The following is a 15341-nucleotide window of genomic DNA, read 5'->3' on the forward strand; positions in this document are numbered from 1 at the left end:
CTTCTTCATCTCGCCGACGGACGGCGCCGTCCGCGCCGCGGGCGGATGCGGGGAGTCGCGCGTCGCCGGCGTCGGCGTCGGCGTCGGCGCCGGCGCCGGCGCCGGAGGCGGCGCCGCCGGCGGCGGCGCCGGACGCTGCGGCGCCGCGTGCGACGTGAAGAAGAAGGGGTCCAACTCCGGCGCGGACGGTTTCGGCGCGTTCGACGGCGGCGGCGGCGTCCGCGCGCCGGGCGTCAACAGCGGCGTCCCCAGTTGCGGAGTGGGATCCGACGGTTGCGGTCGCCGCCCCTCCGCGTCGCTTCGGCTGCGACGGATGCCCTCCGCGAGCGAAACCTCCTCGATCTTCGCCGCGATCGAGTCCGCGGCGCTCGAGGACGCGGCCATGACGGCTGCCTCGACGCGAGAGACGCGCGACGACGACGCCGACGGGAATGGAAGACCCTCGGAAGACTCGACGACTGATCGGGTCAACTTCTGTTCGTGTGCGCTACTCGCGGAGTAAAGAATTTTAATGATTGTCTTCTACCGGGGCGCCGCCGTCACCGCCCTTTGTTCATCGGGTACGCGTACTCCGGCGGCGGCGGCCCGTTCACCATCTTATCCACCCCGCCCAACCCGAACGGCGTGTCCATGCCCTCCCCTCGGAGGTGCATCCGCAGAAGCGCTCGATCCACCGCGTCTACGACGTCGTCCACCTCTTGCATCGCGCCGTCGCCCACCTCGCCGCACGCGAGCGTCTTCTCGATCGGCTCCAGAATCTCGATCGCGGGGTTCCGATACCGCCCCTCCGGCGGGCGCATGTTACACAACGCCGCGAGCGTGTTGAGGTGCTTCGTCGTGAACGGCGACTCGTACATCCACGTGTTCATCGCCGGCGCGACGATCACGCGTTTGCGCTCATCCGTGAAGTCCCAACATCGAAACACGCACGCGACGAGGTTGTCGCTCAAGCCGTTCGCCATCTTCGCGAGCGTGTTCGCGCTCAACGGCGCGACGAGGAAGACGTCCGCCCACCGCCGTAACTCCACGTGGAGCACCGGGTCGCCTTTGCCGCTCCATCGACGCCACTCGTCGTCGTCGCCGTGCACGTCGGCGGGGTCGAGCGGAAGATCCGCGGCGTCGAAAAAACGCGCCGCGCTCGAGGTGTAGCACGCCTTGACCGCGAACCCTTTCGCCCTGAGCTTCGTCACCATCTCGACCGCCTTGATCGACGCGACGGACCCGGTGAACGCGACGAGGACGTTCCGCGTCGGCGCCGCCGCCGCGCCGTCGCCCTCCCCCGCCTCGATCTCTCTCTTGCTCCTCTCCTCGCTCCGCGTCGTCCATCCGTTCGACCGCATCGCCCTTCCCTCGCCCTCGCCGTCGCTCGCCATCGACCTCGACCTCGACCTCGACCTTCCGCGCGCGCGCGCTCCGCTCCCCCGCCGCTCGCCTCCCCTCCCCTCGCCTCGCCTCACCCCTTGAACTGCCCGTTCGTCGTCGCGTGCCCGTACTTCTCCACGCGCCTGCGGAGTCGGTCCTGCTGCGCCTTCGCCTTGGCGTGGTTCGCGCGGAACTTGAAGAGCTTCTGCTTCTTCAGGCAATCGTCCAGCGCCCACTTCTGCTCGTTGCACGCGCCCCACGCGCGCGCCCACGGGTTGTCTCTGTGGCACCGCTTGAGCGCGATGACGACGTCTTTACACAGCGGGTGGTTCTCGAGCGTCAGCGGAGGGTGCATCCCGCGCGACGAGAGACTGAGGGCCGCGCGCGCGGCGGTCGCGGGTCTTGAGGCTGACGACGACGCTCTGACTTTCGCCGCGGGCGTTCGTCCACGTGTCGCTGTCGTCCCGGCGGGCGCATCGCTCGCGTCGCGTCGTCCGCCGGCGACGGTCGCGCACTCCGCGCGGCACGCCGCACGACCCGCCCTCCGCGACCGCGTCCGCGCCGCCGCGTCCGCTCGCTCCCGCGCCGCCGCGTCCGCTCGCCGCTCGCCCGCGTCCGCGCCCGCGCCGCGCGCCCGCCGGCCGCGCGCGTCGCGTCGCGTTATCCCTCGGACGAGCGGCGCGTCCGCGCGCGATCGATGGCTCCGCTCGCTCTCCTCCCCGCGGGCGCCGCCGCGTGCGCGCGCGCGACGCGACGACTCTTCTCCTCCTCGCGCCGCGGCTCGTCCGCGTCCGCGAGCCTCGTCCGCGGCGGCCGCGGCCGCGCGTTCGTCGCCGCGCCGCGCGCGCGCGCGGTGAAGGAGCCGGAGACGGCGTCCGCGTCCTCAAACGCGTCTTCCGCGCCCGCGACATCATCCTCCGAGTCGACGTCCTCCCCGCCGCTCGCGTGGCGCGCGGCGATCGACTTCAAGAAGATCCGCGACAACGCGGAGGCGACGCAGACGAACGCGAACAACCGCGCCGCGAGCGTCGACGTCTCCGCGGTCGTCGCCGCGTACGAGGCGTACCAGACCCTCAAGGGCACGGTGGACGAGCTCCGCGAGCGAAGAAACGTAAACGCGAAGAGCATGAAGGGCAAGATGGACAAGGAGAAGCGCGACGCGCTCATCGAGGAAGGCAAGGCGCTGAAGGACGAGCTCGCGGGGTTGGAGCAGGAGCTCGGCGCGCTCGAGACGACGATGCAGATCGAGGGGCAGAAGATCCCGAACGACACGCACCCGGACGTGCCGATCGGCGGGGAAGAGGTTGCGGCGCTCCGGAGAGAGGTGGGCGCGAAGCGCGACTTCAGGTGCGTTCTATACACTGGTCCCCATACGACCCCGTTCGCGTGGTGAACGTCATTCCTTAAGGACTTTGCCCGGCGCGTCTCTCCGCCCATCCCTCGCGTTCAATCCCCGCCCTCGACGCCTTTGAACTCCACCTGACGCCTTTGAACTCCACCCCGACATTCGCTCGTATGGAACGACCCTCAGCTTCGCCGTCGCGAACCACGTTGACGTCGGCGAACGGCTCGGGATGTTCGACTTCGAGACCGGCGGGAAGGTGTGCGGGTCGCGGTTCGTGTACCTCACCGGCGCGGGCGCGATGCTCGAGCTCGCGCTGATCAACTGGGCGATGCAGAAGGTCGTCGCGAAGGGGTTCAAGCCGATGGTCGTCCCGGATTTGGTGCGACAGTCCACGATGGAAAAGTGCGGGTTCCAACCCAGGGCGGAGAACACGCAGGTGTACTCGATACAGGACAGCGAGCTGTGCCTCGCGGGCACCGCGGAGATCCTGCTCGGCGGCGTGTACATGGACGAGGCGCTCGAGGAGAAGCAGCTCCCGATCAAGATGGCGGCGTTCTCGCACTGTTTCCGAACCGAGGTGCGTTCTATCTCACACTGGTCCCCATACGACATCGTCGGCGTGGTGAACGCCGATCCTTGAGGACTTTACTTCCCGGCGCATCTCTCCGCCCACCCCTCGGTTTCAATCCCGACACACCTCGACGCCTTTCAACTCCGCTTCTGACGCCTTTCAACTCCACCCCGACGTTCGCTCGTATGGAACGACCCCGAGGCTGGCGCCGCCGGCGCGGCGACGCGAGGGATGTACCGCCTGCACCAGTTCTCCAAGGTGGAGATGTTCGTCGTCTCCACCCCGGAGCAGAGCGACGCGATCCACGACGAGCTCATCGCGATCGAGGAGGAGATGTACGACGAGCTCGGGTTCCACTTCAAGGTGTTGGACATGTCCAGCGAGGACCTCGGAGCGCCGGCGTACCGCAAGTTTGACATCGAGGCGTGGATGCCCGCGCTCGAGCGCTACGGAGAGATCTCCAGCGCGAGCAACTGCACGGACTACCAAGCGCGGCGGCTGAACATCAAGTACCGCCCGAATCCGGTGGACGGGAAGAAGCAGCCGTTGACGCACTGTCACACGTTGAACGCGACGGCGTGCGCGGTGCCGAGGATGATCATCACCATCTTGGAGAACTTTCAGGCGCGTTCCATGTCGCACTGGTCCCCGTACGACCGCGTCGGCGCGGTGCACGCCGTTGCTCGAGGACTTTTCTTCCCGGCGTATGCTTCTCTCCGCCCATCACCCCTCGCTTTCAATCCCGACACACCTCGACGCCTTTCAGCTCCGCTTCTGACGCCTATGAATTCCACCCCGACGTCGCTTTGAACGATGGACCCTCGACCCTCAGGAGGAGGACGGGAGCGTGCGCGTCCCGGAGCCGCTGCAGCCGTTCATGGGGGGGCTGAAGGTGCTCACGCCGGAAGACGTCGCCGCGAAGAAGTAGCCCGGGATGGGGCGACGCGATGGATGGCGTCGCGGAGGTTATTTTATTCAGATCGCGTCATCGCGTTCATTCGTTACATCATACTCTATGTAGGGCTAGGGCTAGCCCTAGCCCTATGTGTTCTTCCGTACTGTTGCTCATTTTATTCAGAATTCAGATCGCGTCATCGCGTCATCGCGTCCACGTACACGTCGTGTTCGTACTCGTTTCGCTGTCGTCAGTTTTTCTTCATCTCATTTATTCGCTGTCGCTGTCGCAGAGATCGATGCACGTCTGTCCCGCTCCCGCAGTAGTCGCGTTGTCGGACAAACGGAATACCGTAGGGCGGTGGGGAGTACCGGTTCGATGTTCCCAGATGAGGGAAGATTTCGATTTCTCCTTGTACTTTCTGACGCACTTCGAATCTCGGAAATTCTTGAATGCCGTGAGGTTCACGAACCCGCGTTCCTCCATGCGGTCGTAAACCTCCTTGAGTGTCATCCACCTCCCCCGATTCTCCGTCAGGATCGCTTCGAGCTCGTCATTCAACGTCGTCACAGCCCCCCAACGTTTCTCCGCACTTTTCTTCCCGTGCGCGACGTTTTGCGCCCGCTGGCGCTCCAGGCGCTCCAGCTTGGCACGGTCGGGCTCCGTCAGCGTGTCCGCCTCAGAGAGCCGCTTGTCCTCCGCGGCCTTAGCCTTCCCGCCTTTCTTCCCGCCGCGGCTGCGCGCGTCCCGCTGGCGCTCCAGCTTGGCACGGTCGGGCTCCGTCAGCGTGTCCGCCTCAGAGAGCCGCTTGTACTCCGCGGCATTAGCCTTCCCGCCTTTCTTCCCGCGCGCGACGTTTTGCGCCCGCTGGCGCTCCAGCTTGGCACGGTCGGGCTCCGTCAGCGTGTCCGCCTCAGAGAGCCGCTTGTACTCCGCGGCCTTAGCCTTCCCGCCGCGGCTGCGCGCGTCCCGCTGGCGCTCCAGCTTGGCACGGTCGGGCTCCGTCAGCGTGTCCGCCTCAGAGAGCGGCTTGTACTCCGCGCCGGTAGTCGCACCTCCCCGTGCCGCGCACGCGCGCAGGTACGTGAGCTCCTCCGCGTCTTCGTCGCTGATCGTGCCGTTCTCCGCCTCCTCCTGCAGCCGCCGCCACTTCTCGCGGGTCATCTGACCACCGAGGTGGCCGCACGCGAGCAGGTACGTGAGCTCCTCCGCGTCTTCGTCGCTGATCGTGCCGTTCTCCGCCTCCTCCTGCAGCCGCCGCCACTTCTCGCGGGTCATCTGACCACCGAGGTGGCCGCACGCGCGCAGGTACGTGAGCTCCTCCGCGTCTTCGTCGCTGATCGTGCCGTTCTCCGCCTCCTCCTGCAGCCGCCGCCACTTCTCCTTCGTGGTTCGCCCTCCCCGTGCCGCGCACTCGCGCAGGTACGCGAGGTAGTCCCTGTCTTTCATCCCGATAGTCCCCGCCTCCTCATCCGCCAAGAGCTGCCGCCACTTCTCGCGGGTCATCTGACCACCGAGGTGGCCGCACGCGAGCAGGTACGTGAGCTCCTCCGCGTCTTCGTCGCTGATCGTGCCGTTCTCCGCCTCCTCCTGCAGCCGCCGCCACTTCTCCTTCGTGGTTCGCCCTCCCCGAACGCACGGCACCGTCCACTCCGCGCCGTCGCCGTCGACCGTGACGCGTCGTCCCGCCGCCGCCGGGTCCACATTGTGCAGACAGAAAAGGCTGTCGCACATGTCGATGGGCGGCCTTCGAGCGATGGCCCGCTCGAAGTTGGCGCACGCGAGGAGAGAGGCGTAGATGCGCACGGCGTCCCAGAACCTCGAGTTCGGCCCACACAGGGTCGAGCCCGGATGCAGGTCAAAGTACACGAAGAACGGGAGCAGCCCTTTCCTCACCGCGAGGTGACCACCCCACGGGGTGGCAGAACTCTCCGGGACCGCCTGCGCCAGAACCGGGTCGAAGCCGAGCGCGACGTAGAAGTGGGGTGGAAAAGCCACCAGGTCCACGTCGTTGAGCTCGAAGTAGCGGACGGCGCCGCGGACGTTGTCCGCGCCGCGAACGCGAAGCACGTCGACGTGTTCGTTTTCGCGGATCGCGACGCCGTACGTCGCGGGCGCGAACGCGTTGATGAGGAAGTTGTACCGCTTGGGTACAGCCAGCGACCCGTCGGGCTTGAGGAGCTCAGGCTCATCAGCTCGGGTGGTGTGCCCGGGCACGGCGTTGATGGTCCGTGGCGGCGGCGGACGCGCGTCCTCCGCCGTCTCGGCGGTGACGCCGTGCACCGTCCTGCGAAAGAGGAAAAGCGCCGTCAGCGTCGAGTACGCGAGAGGGGGGAGAGGAAGGTCATCGCGCTCGCCGGAGAAGGGAAGGGAAATGAAGTTCACGTACGCTGAGAACATCATGGAGACTTGCTGCGTAAAGCATGGCTCGTCGTGCTTACGAGCCATGTGCCTCCACGAGGTGGGCGCCAACCGCTCCATCGCGTCCGCCGAATTAACCATCAACGCGTCGGACTGCCTCTGCCAGGACGAGACGTCCACCTCGCGCGCGCCGTTCTCCTGGCGCAAGGAAGCGCCCGGGTCGGAGTTGACACATTGGAGGTGTCCATTCCGCAGCATTTGCCCCTTTCCTGCTCAGCTCGTCCGCGGCATCGTTCATCGGCGGCGTTGGCTTTCCCTCCCTGATCATGGAGAGCCGCTCGCGCACAGCTTGATCCAACCCCTCATAAGCCTTCCCTTCCTCCTTGACGAGGGCGCACAGGGCGCGCGCGAGCGCGTCGACATGGGGGTCCTCTCGAGGCTCGAAGCAGAGGGGCGAGTCCGGCGAGGAGGGGCGCGGGGGTCGTTCGGGTCCCCCATCGACGCGGACCTTGTGGAGGCGGCGGGGCAGATCTGCCCTCGCGCTCTCGTCGGGCGTGGCGACGGACGCGCGCGTCTGCTTGGCGTCGCCGCGCTCGCGCGTGTGCGTCGCGTCGCCCGTGTCCTTCCGCGATACCTTCGGCATCTGGCGCGTCGCGTCCGAGGTGCGCGCGCCAGACAATGCAACAGTGCCACGATTTGCGCGATTGGGGTGCACACATTGGGGTGCACACATTTTTTTTTTTAATCAAGTGGCGGCGACGGCGGCGGCGTCGTCATTCCGGGAATCAACGACGGCACCCTTCACGGCGGCGACACCGTGTTCTACCTCGGCGCGCACGACGACGCGAAGGAGACGCACAGGGTGAAACCCGTCTGCGGTACGTCGTTGATGTTCAGGCACGGCGCCGCGTGCGCGCCGCACGCGTCCGAGGCGGTGGCGACGACGGACGGACGGACGGACGGACGGACGCGCTGGACGGGCGGAGAGGAGAGGTCGTCTCGTTATTGTAATTCATCGAGGAGACGGGGTAATACCTTACGAGCGCGCGCGTACCAATCACGCTTTGTGTTAAGTATTATTACGCGCGAGCACGCGGCCGTCTTTCGCCGTTGGTTCTGTTCTGTTCTGTCGCCGCTCACTTGCTCTTCTTCCAGTTGTCGATCCAAGCCTGCGCGTCCGCCGCGCGACCCTCCGGCGTGCTCAAATCCGCGTCGGATCCCTTCCACGCGTCGATCCACTGCTGCGCGTCCTTCGCGTTGCCCGCGGCGTCGCTCTTGCTCGCGGATTTCGCGCCGCCGCTGGACGACGACCCGCCGGACGCCTCCTTCGGCCCGCGCGACGCGGCGGCGGCGGCGAGCGCGCCGATGGCGACCACCGCGGCGAGCGCGCCTGAGGGCCGTTCAATACGAGCGAACGTCGGGGTGGAGTTGAAAGGCGTCAGAAGCGGAGTTGAAAGGCGTCGAGGTGTGTCGGGATTGAAACCGAGGGGTGGGTCGTGTGGGGACCAGTGTATGGGACGCGCCCGAGGACGACGCGTCGGCGTCCGACTTCTTGTTGCTCTTCTTCGCGGCCGCGGCCGCCGGCGCCTTCTTCGCGGCGGGCGCCGGCGCCGCGGACTTGGACGCGGCCTTGACCGCGGGCGCCGAGCCTTTGCCCGCGGCCATGCGCGCTTTCAGGGCCGCGGTTTCCGTGCCGTCGAAGCGGTTTTCTTTTTTGCGCTCTGGCTCGACCTTGCCGTAGAGATCTGCCGCGGAGAGCGGCGCGGCGGAGGACGCCGCGAGCGCGGCGTCGGCGGCGGAGATGGCGAGCGCGATGGAGGCCGCGGTCGCGGCGGCGAGTTTCGCGGTCTTGTTCTCGCCGGAGGCGGTGACCTGGACGGAACCGGGACGACGACGGCGACTGGTGAGATTCCGTTTCCACGTTTCGGGGGAGGAAAAAACACGGGAGAGGAATGGATGTCACCCGAGTCGGGTCTATCCGATCACGGCGGAGGCGTCCCCGGGGTATCGAGCGCGCGCGTCGCGATCGACGCACCTTGCAGACGGCGGCGGCGCGGCGCTGCGACGCGAGGGAGGAAGGGAAGGGAGAGAGGCGATACGTCAGCGCGGAGCGCGCGCGACGGGGGCTGGAGACGAGCGCGCGCGTCGGTGCCAATAAAACCGCGCCAGCTCGGACGATCGGTTCGCGGTCGACGCCGCGGCGCGGCGACCCGCCGCGGCGCCGCGGCGCGTCGCGCGAGACGCCGCGCGTCGGCGGCGTCCGCCGAGGCGATGCGAGGCACTCGCGGGGCGACGCGCGCGACGCTCGAGTCGCGGCGCGACCGAAACCCGAGCGCGAGGCGTCGTCCGCGCGAGTGTTACCGAGAAGCGGGGGCGGGCGGGGGGGGTTCGATTCGATCCTATCGCGCGAATCGATCGATGTGACCCCGATCGATCGATCGGCGCGACGACGCACCGCGGCGACGGGCTTGGCGGGCGCGACGCGCGCGCCGGCGAAGGAGCTGGTGGAGATCATGGCGGCCATTTCGATGGTGCGACGTGCGCTGCGGTTGCGTGCGGGTATGCGTCCGGCGCGGCAGCGGTCGCGGGTAAAACCTCGCCAGATATGATGACTCGTCCTTCGTCGCGAGAAGTTATGCGGGCTCTTCTGCGACCAGGCGGCAGAGATCTGGCGCACGATGGGAGGTCGCGCCCCGCCTCCCGCGGCGAAGGAAGGCGGCCGCGGCGGCGGCCGCGGCCGCGGAGGCCGCGGCGGAGGCCGCGGCGGCGGCCGCTGCAGGCGCGGCAGGGGCGACGACCAGCCGCACAACGCCGCGGCCGCCGCCGCGGCGAAGCTCGCCGCGGAGGCGGAGCGAGAGCGCGTCGCCGCCGAGGCCGAGGCGCGACGGCGGCGACTCGAGGAGGAAGCGCGCGCCGTCGCCGCCGCGGAGAAGGCGGCGAGGGACGAGGCGGACGCGAGACGCGCCGCGGAGGAGCTCGTCGCCCTGCGAGCGACGCGCGCGAGCCTCCGCGCGGCGAACCTCGACCCGCGGCGCCCGGACGCGTCCGCGCTCAAGACGCGCGACGCGTCCATCAAGCGCAACACCGCGCTCACGAAGAAGCTCCTGAAGATCTCCGAGGACGCGCGAGCGTCCATCCTGGACGACCTGCGCAAGACCAACATTTCCAAGTACGTCACCGACGCGGTCGCCGCGATCGCGGAGGCGAAGATCAGGGCGGGGGACGTGCACGCCGTCGTCGCCGTCGCGTCGGAGCTGCATCAGACGTACGCGGACGTCTCCGCGGCGCTCGCGGAGGCGCTGCCGAGGTACGTGTGCCCGGGCGCGAAGGCGTTCGCGCCGAGCGCCGCCGCCGCGCTCGCCGCCGCGAAGGCTGCCGCGGCCAGAGGCGAGGACGACGGCGAGCGCGACGGGAAGGAAGCGCCGAGCCCGCTGCAGCGGCGGCTGAAGCTGCGGACGCTCGCGGAGCTCGTGCTCGTCGGCGTGGTGCCGTCGGCGGGACCGGCGTATAAGTGCGTGCGAGAGCTGAGCAAGGAGAGGTGGGAGAAGGATCCGGAGGGGTTCGCGCACGCGCTGAGCGCGTTCGGGATGTTCGCGAAGGCGTTCGGGGAGGAGTTCTTGGGGATCGCGCCCGATCGCGGGAAGAAGAAGGCGTCGACGTCCGCGGAGGATGAAAACGGAAACGGAAACGGAAACGGAAACGGAAACGGAAACGAAGCGGCCGCGTCGACGGAGGAAGACGCGCCGGACGTGGGTTGGTTCCGTCTGTCCGCGGAGCAGCAAAACGCGTTCGCGACCGTGTTCCGAACGTTCTACGTCTACGCCGGCGACGTCCTCGTCGAGCAGCACGTCGCGTTGGGCGCGCTCGAGCGAGAGAACGCCAGGGCGTTGGAGAGAACGGGCGAGATCACCGAGGCTGCCACCGCGGCGTACGCGGAGCTGAAGAAGACGTACGAGACGCTCACGAAGGGCGTGAACGCGTTGTCCGAGGCGCTGCGGGTGCCGATGCCGGCGCTGCCCGCGATGGAGGCGAAGGAGAAGGAGTCGCAAGGGAAGGTGGCGCTTCAACGCGGCGTCGACGGCGCGGACGGGTCCGGGGGGGTGAACTGGGACGACGAGGAGTCGAAGCTGTTCTACGAGGATCTCCCGGACTTGAGGGCGATCGTTCCCGCGGCGCTGTTGCCGCGAGAGGTGGCGAGCGTCGACGGCGGCGGCGGCGGCGGCGAAGGGGACGCCGCCGCGAGCGCGAGCGGAGCCGCCGCCGCCGCCGCGGATGGATTCGTGAGCGAAAAACGTAAGGCGGACGACGCCGCGGAGGACGCCGCCGCGGGCGCGCAGCACGCCGCGAAAGTCGACGCCTTACTCCTTCGACTCCCGAAGTGCGTCCTGAAGGCTGAGGCGGACGCGTTCTCGCTGGATTTCTGTTACGTCAACGCGACGCCGTCGGCGCGAAGACGGCTGGTGTACGAACTCGTGTCCGTGCCGCGGTCGGAGACGCAGCGGTTGCCGTTCTACGCGCGCATCGCCGCGACGTTGTCTCAGGTGTTCACGAAAGACGTCGGCGCGCCGATCGCGGCCGCGCTGGAGGAGGAGTTCGCGTACCTGAAGCAGAAGAGGGACCAAGGGAGCTGCGAGAACCGGTTAAAAAACGCGCGGTTCTTGGGCGAGTGCGTCAAGTTCAGGTGCGTCTCCGTCAAACGTGTTTCACCCATCGCCCGGTTTCAACGTTGATCGCACCTCCTTTCAACTGACCGATGATCATCTTTGTATGGAACGTCCCTCAGGCTCGTGTCGTCGCAGGTGGCGTTCAAGTGCCTGAAGAGCCTTCTAGAGGACTTCTCGCACCACAACGTCGAGGTGACGTGCGCGCTGCTGGAGAGCTGCGGGCGGTATTTAGTCAAGTCGCCGGACACGGCGCAGAGAGCGAGCGCGATGCTGGACATCTTCACGCGGTTAAAGTCGGCGAAGAATTTAGACGCTCGGACGACGCGACTCGCCGATAGCGCGTACAACGCGTGTCGTCCGCCGGAGGTGGTCGCGAAGCGCGGGAAAATCCGCCCGCCCGTGCATGAGTACGTCCGACACTTGGTGTTCATCGTGCTGAAACCTGGGACGGAAACCGTCGTCGTCAGGCAGTTACGGAAGTTAAACTGGAGCGAGCACGAGAGCTACGTCCTCAAGTGTCTGCTGAAGACGCACCGAGGCCGGCACGCCAACGCGTCTCTCGTCGCGACGGTGATCACGACGATCGGGAAGACGCGCCAGGCGAGCTTAGTCAAGTTCGTCGACGCCGTGCTCGAAGACGTTCGATTTGGCCTCGAGATGAACAAGCCGTGGATGCATCAGAGGCGCGTCGCGACGATTCGGTTGCTCGGCGAACTGTACAACCGCGGCGCGGTGACGTCGCCGATTATTTTCAACACGCAGTACCTGCTCGTCTCGTTCGGGCACGACGACGGTCCGTCGGGCTCGGGCGCTGGTGGCGGTTCGGGTTCGCGAGACGCGGGCGCGGGGGGAGGTGGCGACGGTTCGTATCCCGAGTGCGACCTCCCGAACGACACGATACGCGTCCGGCTCGCGTGCACGCTGCTCGAGACGTGCGGGCGCCACTTCGACCGGAACCCGCTGTCGAAAACCTTGGACCGATTCTTGCCGTTTTTCCAACGGTACGTCCTCTCGAAAGAGCCCAACCTCGAGGTGTCGTACGACGTCGTGGACCTTCTCAAGACGCTCCGTCCGAGGTTAGTTCCGTGCGAGACGTACGAGGCCGCGGCCGCGGAGTGCGCGCGGGTGGAACACGAGGAAGCCGCGAAGGCGCGGGCGAAGGGAAAATTCGCAGGCGGCGGAGGAGGGAAAGGCGGGAAAACTTTGCCGCCGGCTCCGAACGGCTTGGGCGAGATCGCGGAGGAGGACGAGGAGGACGAGGACGACGACGACGACGAAGAAGGCGAAGGCGAAGGCGAAGAGGAAGAGGAGGAAGACTTCGACGACGCGGAGAGCAGCGACGGCGAGAGCGAGGAAGAGAACGTCGACGAAGAGACGCGAGGCGTCGACGGCGAGGACGAGGACGACTCCGACGGCGGGTCCGAGAGCGAGTCCGAGACGGACAGCGACAGCGACAGCGACGAGGATAGCACGGACGCGGACACGGACGCGGACGCCGACGCGAACGCCGCGAATTCCGCGCCGGTCGAGCTCGCGCCGGAGGAGCGCGTGAAGCGCGTCGTGCCCAAAGTCTCGAAAGAAGTCGAGGCTGACTTCGACAGAGAGATGAGCAAATTTCTCGGCCCCGGGATCGTCGCCGCGAAGACGCCGGTCGTCGCTTCGTACGGGCAAACACCCTCGACCGTCGCGCGCGCGGCGCCGACGACGCGGGGACCGGGAATGAATGGACCAGGACCCACGGTCGCGTTTAAGATGCTGGTGAAGAAGGACGGGAAGCCCGCGTCGCGGACGCTAGACGTTCCCGCGGAGGCGGAATTCGTCGCGCGCGTCAAGGAGCAAGCCGAGGCGGAGCAACGCGAGCGCGCGGAGCTTAAGCGTTTAGTGCTCATGTCCGCGGAGGCGGACGACGGCGGGGCGGCGCCGATGATACCGAAGATCCAGAACGCGAGAGCGCCGGTGCTGCCCCCGGGGGGCGGACACGGCGGCGGCGGCGGCGGTGGACGCGGACGCGGCCCGCGTCGCCCCGACGCCGGCAGCGGTCTCTCCGCGGGGCTTCATCAGCTCGGCCAGGGCGGCGGTCAGCGGTAGATCGTCGTCGAGGACGACGCGAGGACGCGCGAGCGGCGCGGCTGCGGTGCTACGATACAATACGATACAATACAACGATCGGTAGAGAGAGCTCGAGGCGTCGCGTTCCGCGGCGGCGCGGCGGCTCCCTTCACGCCGCCGGCTCCCGGCTCCCTTCACGCCCCCGGCTCCCTTCACGCCGCCCCCGGCGCGTCGTTCACGTCCGACACCACCCCCAATCGCACGTTCTCCACGCGATCGCGCTTCTGAAACTGCGGCGAGTCTTTGTTCGGCGCGGTGAACACGAGCGCGCCGACGGCGCCGAGCGCCATGACGGCGAGCGCGGCTTGCACCGCGATCGCCGCCCACGTGATCTCTCCCTCGACGTACCGACTTCCCATCCCCGTGATGTTGATCTCGCTCTTCTTCTTCTTCGGCGTCGGCGCGGCGTGCTCGACGTCGTGCGCCTCGTCGTTCTCGTCCGCGCTCGAGAGCGTCGCGGTCGACCGTCGTCCGCGGGCGACCGCCGGCGGAGGGAGCCGTCTTCTGATGACGGAGAGTTGCTTCGACACGCTTTTCGCGCGACCGCGCGATGGCGCGCGTTTCGACGACGACGCTTCGACGCGAGCGGACGCGACGGCGCGGACGCGGCGCGGCGCGTCACCGCGCGCGACGGCGCCGAGCCGCGCGGGGACGAGCGCGACGTGCGGCATGCGCGCGCGCGTGGGAGTGCGCGCCCTCCGCTTATAGTTCTCGTGAGATGATCTGGAGTTGATCCAGCACGAATGCTGTGTAGAAAGAAATCCAGGCTGGCGCATCGTTGCCACTTCCCATGGCGCACGCGCGCGTCGCACGCCCGGGCGTCGCGCTCGTGACGTCCTCGCGCGCGCGGGGACGCCTGAGCCGCGCGCGCGCGACGACGCCGCGCGTTTTCGCGCCGCGATCGCAGCGGCGACGCGCCGCGCGCGTCGGCGCGTCGGCGGACGACCGCGACGGCGACGCCGTCGGACCGATCGAAGACGCGGACGACGTGCTGCGCGCGCTGGACAGCGTCCTGGGCGTGTCCGCGGCGGAGGTCGCCGCGGACGCGGCGAGAGAGCGCGAGGAAGAGGAAGCCGCGGCGGAGGACAAGAGACGGCGGCTGGAGGCGGCCGCGGCGGCGGACGCGAAGAAGAAGCGCGCGGAAGACGTCGCCGATGAAGCGTCGGCCGACGACGACGACGACGACGACGACGACGACGACGCGGACGCGGACCCGCCGCCGTGGCTGTGGTGGTCCGACCGCGCGCTGTACGACGTCCCGACTGTCTTCCCGACCGCGGCGCTGACGTTCCTCGCGCTGCATCTCGTCGTCTTCGTCGGCGACTACGCGCTCTACGCCGCGGGCGTCGGCAACGGCGGCGATCTCTTTCTCCGCGTCGCGGAAGTCGACGACGCGGTGATCACCTACTCGCAGTGGTGGCGCCCGTTCACGTCGTGCCTCGCGGACTACGGCCTCGTGCACTTCGCGGTCGCGAACCTCGGATTAATCGTCATCGGTCTGGAGGCGAACGCGGTGTTGGGGACGTGGCCGTTCGTCGCGATATACGTCCTGAGCGGCGCGGTCGGGTCGCTCGTCACGACGGCGACGGACGCCGACACCAATCTCACCGTCGGCGGCGGCGACGCGCTCCTCGGCGTCGTCGGCGCGATGTGCGTGTACATCCTGATAAACGTCGAGCCGGACTGGAACCGCGCGGGGTGTTACACGCGGTGCATCACGATGGGCGTGGTCGCGACCGCGCTGCTGTGGCTGGGAGGGATGCCGACGATCGGCTCGGAGCACGTGGTCAGGCGCGTCTTTTCGCGCTACACCGGTTCCCGTACGATCGCGTTCGCGTTGTGAACTTCATTCCTTAAGGACTTTCTCTCCCGGCGTGGCGCGTCTCTCCGCCCACCACCCCTCGTTTGTTTTCAACGCTCGACGCGCCGCGTCGCCTTTCAACTCCTCCATCTGACGCCTTTCAACTCCACCCCGACGTCGCTTCGTATGGAACGACCCTCGACCCTCAGCAACGCCGGGCACGTCGCCGGGTT

At 67.9% G+C, this 15341-nt stretch overlaps 8 protein-coding genes across 8 annotated transcripts; 3 read left to right on the forward strand and 5 right to left on the reverse strand.

Annotated features, from left to right (window-relative positions):
* Positions 1-539: 539 nt before the first annotated feature.
* On the reverse strand, positions 540-1373 carry MICPUCDRAFT_39185 (flavoprotein family enzyme; the record flags this gene model as incomplete). The annotated part of the gene is made up of 1 exon (XM_003057956.1): positions 540-1373. One exon carries the CDS (start codon positions 1371-1373, stop codon positions 540-542), a length of 834 nt encoding a protein of 277 aa, XP_003058002.1.
* Positions 1374-1453: 80 nt separating this feature from the next.
* MICPUCDRAFT_16529 (uncharacterized protein) lies at positions 1454-1717 on the reverse strand (the record flags this gene model as incomplete). Its single annotated transcript, XM_003057957.1, has 1 exon — positions 1454-1717. The coding sequence occupies one exon, from the start codon at positions 1715-1717 to the stop codon at positions 1454-1456; it is 264 nt and encodes an 87-aa protein (XP_003058003.1).
* A 468-nt stretch (positions 1718-2185) lies between these two features.
* Positions 2186-4380, forward strand: MICPUCDRAFT_70902 (seryl-tRNA synthetase). The gene is made up of 4 exons (XM_003057591.1): positions 2186-2709; positions 2894-3284; positions 3480-3902; positions 4111-4380. The coding sequence occupies exons 1-4, from the start codon at positions 2489-2491 to the stop codon at positions 4204-4206; spliced, it is 1131 nt and encodes a 376-aa protein (XP_003057637.1). The 5' UTR covers positions 2186-2488; the 3' UTR covers positions 4207-4380.
* On the reverse strand, positions 4255-7177 carry MICPUCDRAFT_46956 (uncharacterized protein; the record flags this gene model as incomplete). Its single annotated transcript, XM_003057958.1, has 2 exons — positions 4255-6460; positions 6768-7177. 2 exons carry the CDS (start codon positions 7175-7177, stop codon positions 4444-4446), a joined length of 2427 nt encoding a protein of 808 aa, XP_003058004.1. The 3' UTR covers positions 4255-4443.
* Positions 7178-7670: 493 nt separating this feature from the next.
* Positions 7671-9058, reverse strand: MICPUCDRAFT_57023 (uncharacterized protein; the record flags this gene model as incomplete). The annotated part of the gene is made up of 3 exons (XM_003057959.1): positions 7671-7859; positions 8041-8406; positions 8570-9058. 3 exons carry the CDS (start codon positions 9056-9058, stop codon positions 7671-7673), a joined length of 1044 nt encoding a protein of 347 aa, XP_003058005.1.
* Positions 9059-9212: 154 nt separating this feature from the next.
* MICPUCDRAFT_46957 (uncharacterized protein) lies at positions 9213-13363 on the forward strand (the record flags this gene model as incomplete). Its single annotated transcript, XM_003057592.1, has 2 exons — positions 9213-11215; positions 11318-13363. The coding sequence occupies 2 exons, from the start codon at positions 9213-9215 to the stop codon at positions 13284-13286; spliced, it is 3972 nt and encodes a 1323-aa protein (XP_003057638.1). The 3' UTR covers positions 13287-13363.
* A 96-nt stretch (positions 13364-13459) lies between these two features.
* Positions 13460-13978, reverse strand: MICPUCDRAFT_57025 (uncharacterized protein; the record flags this gene model as incomplete). Its single annotated transcript, XM_003057960.1, has 1 exon — positions 13460-13978. The coding sequence occupies one exon, from the start codon at positions 13976-13978 to the stop codon at positions 13460-13462; it is 519 nt and encodes a 172-aa protein (XP_003058006.1).
* Positions 13979-14097: 119 nt separating this feature from the next.
* MICPUCDRAFT_39188 (uncharacterized protein) lies at positions 14098-15150 on the forward strand (the record flags this gene model as incomplete). Its single annotated transcript, XM_003057593.1, has 1 exon — positions 14098-15150. The coding sequence occupies one exon, from the start codon at positions 14098-14100 to the stop codon at positions 15148-15150; it is 1053 nt and encodes a 350-aa protein (XP_003057639.1).
* Between the last annotated feature and the right edge of the window lie 191 nt (positions 15151-15341).

Source organism: Micromonas pusilla, assembly GCF_000151265.4.
Source record: "Micromonas pusilla CCMP1545 genomic scaffold MICPUCscaffold_4, whole genome shotgun sequence".
NCBI classification, from domain to species: Eukaryota; Viridiplantae; Chlorophyta; class Mamiellophyceae; order Mamiellales; family Mamiellaceae; genus Micromonas; species Micromonas pusilla.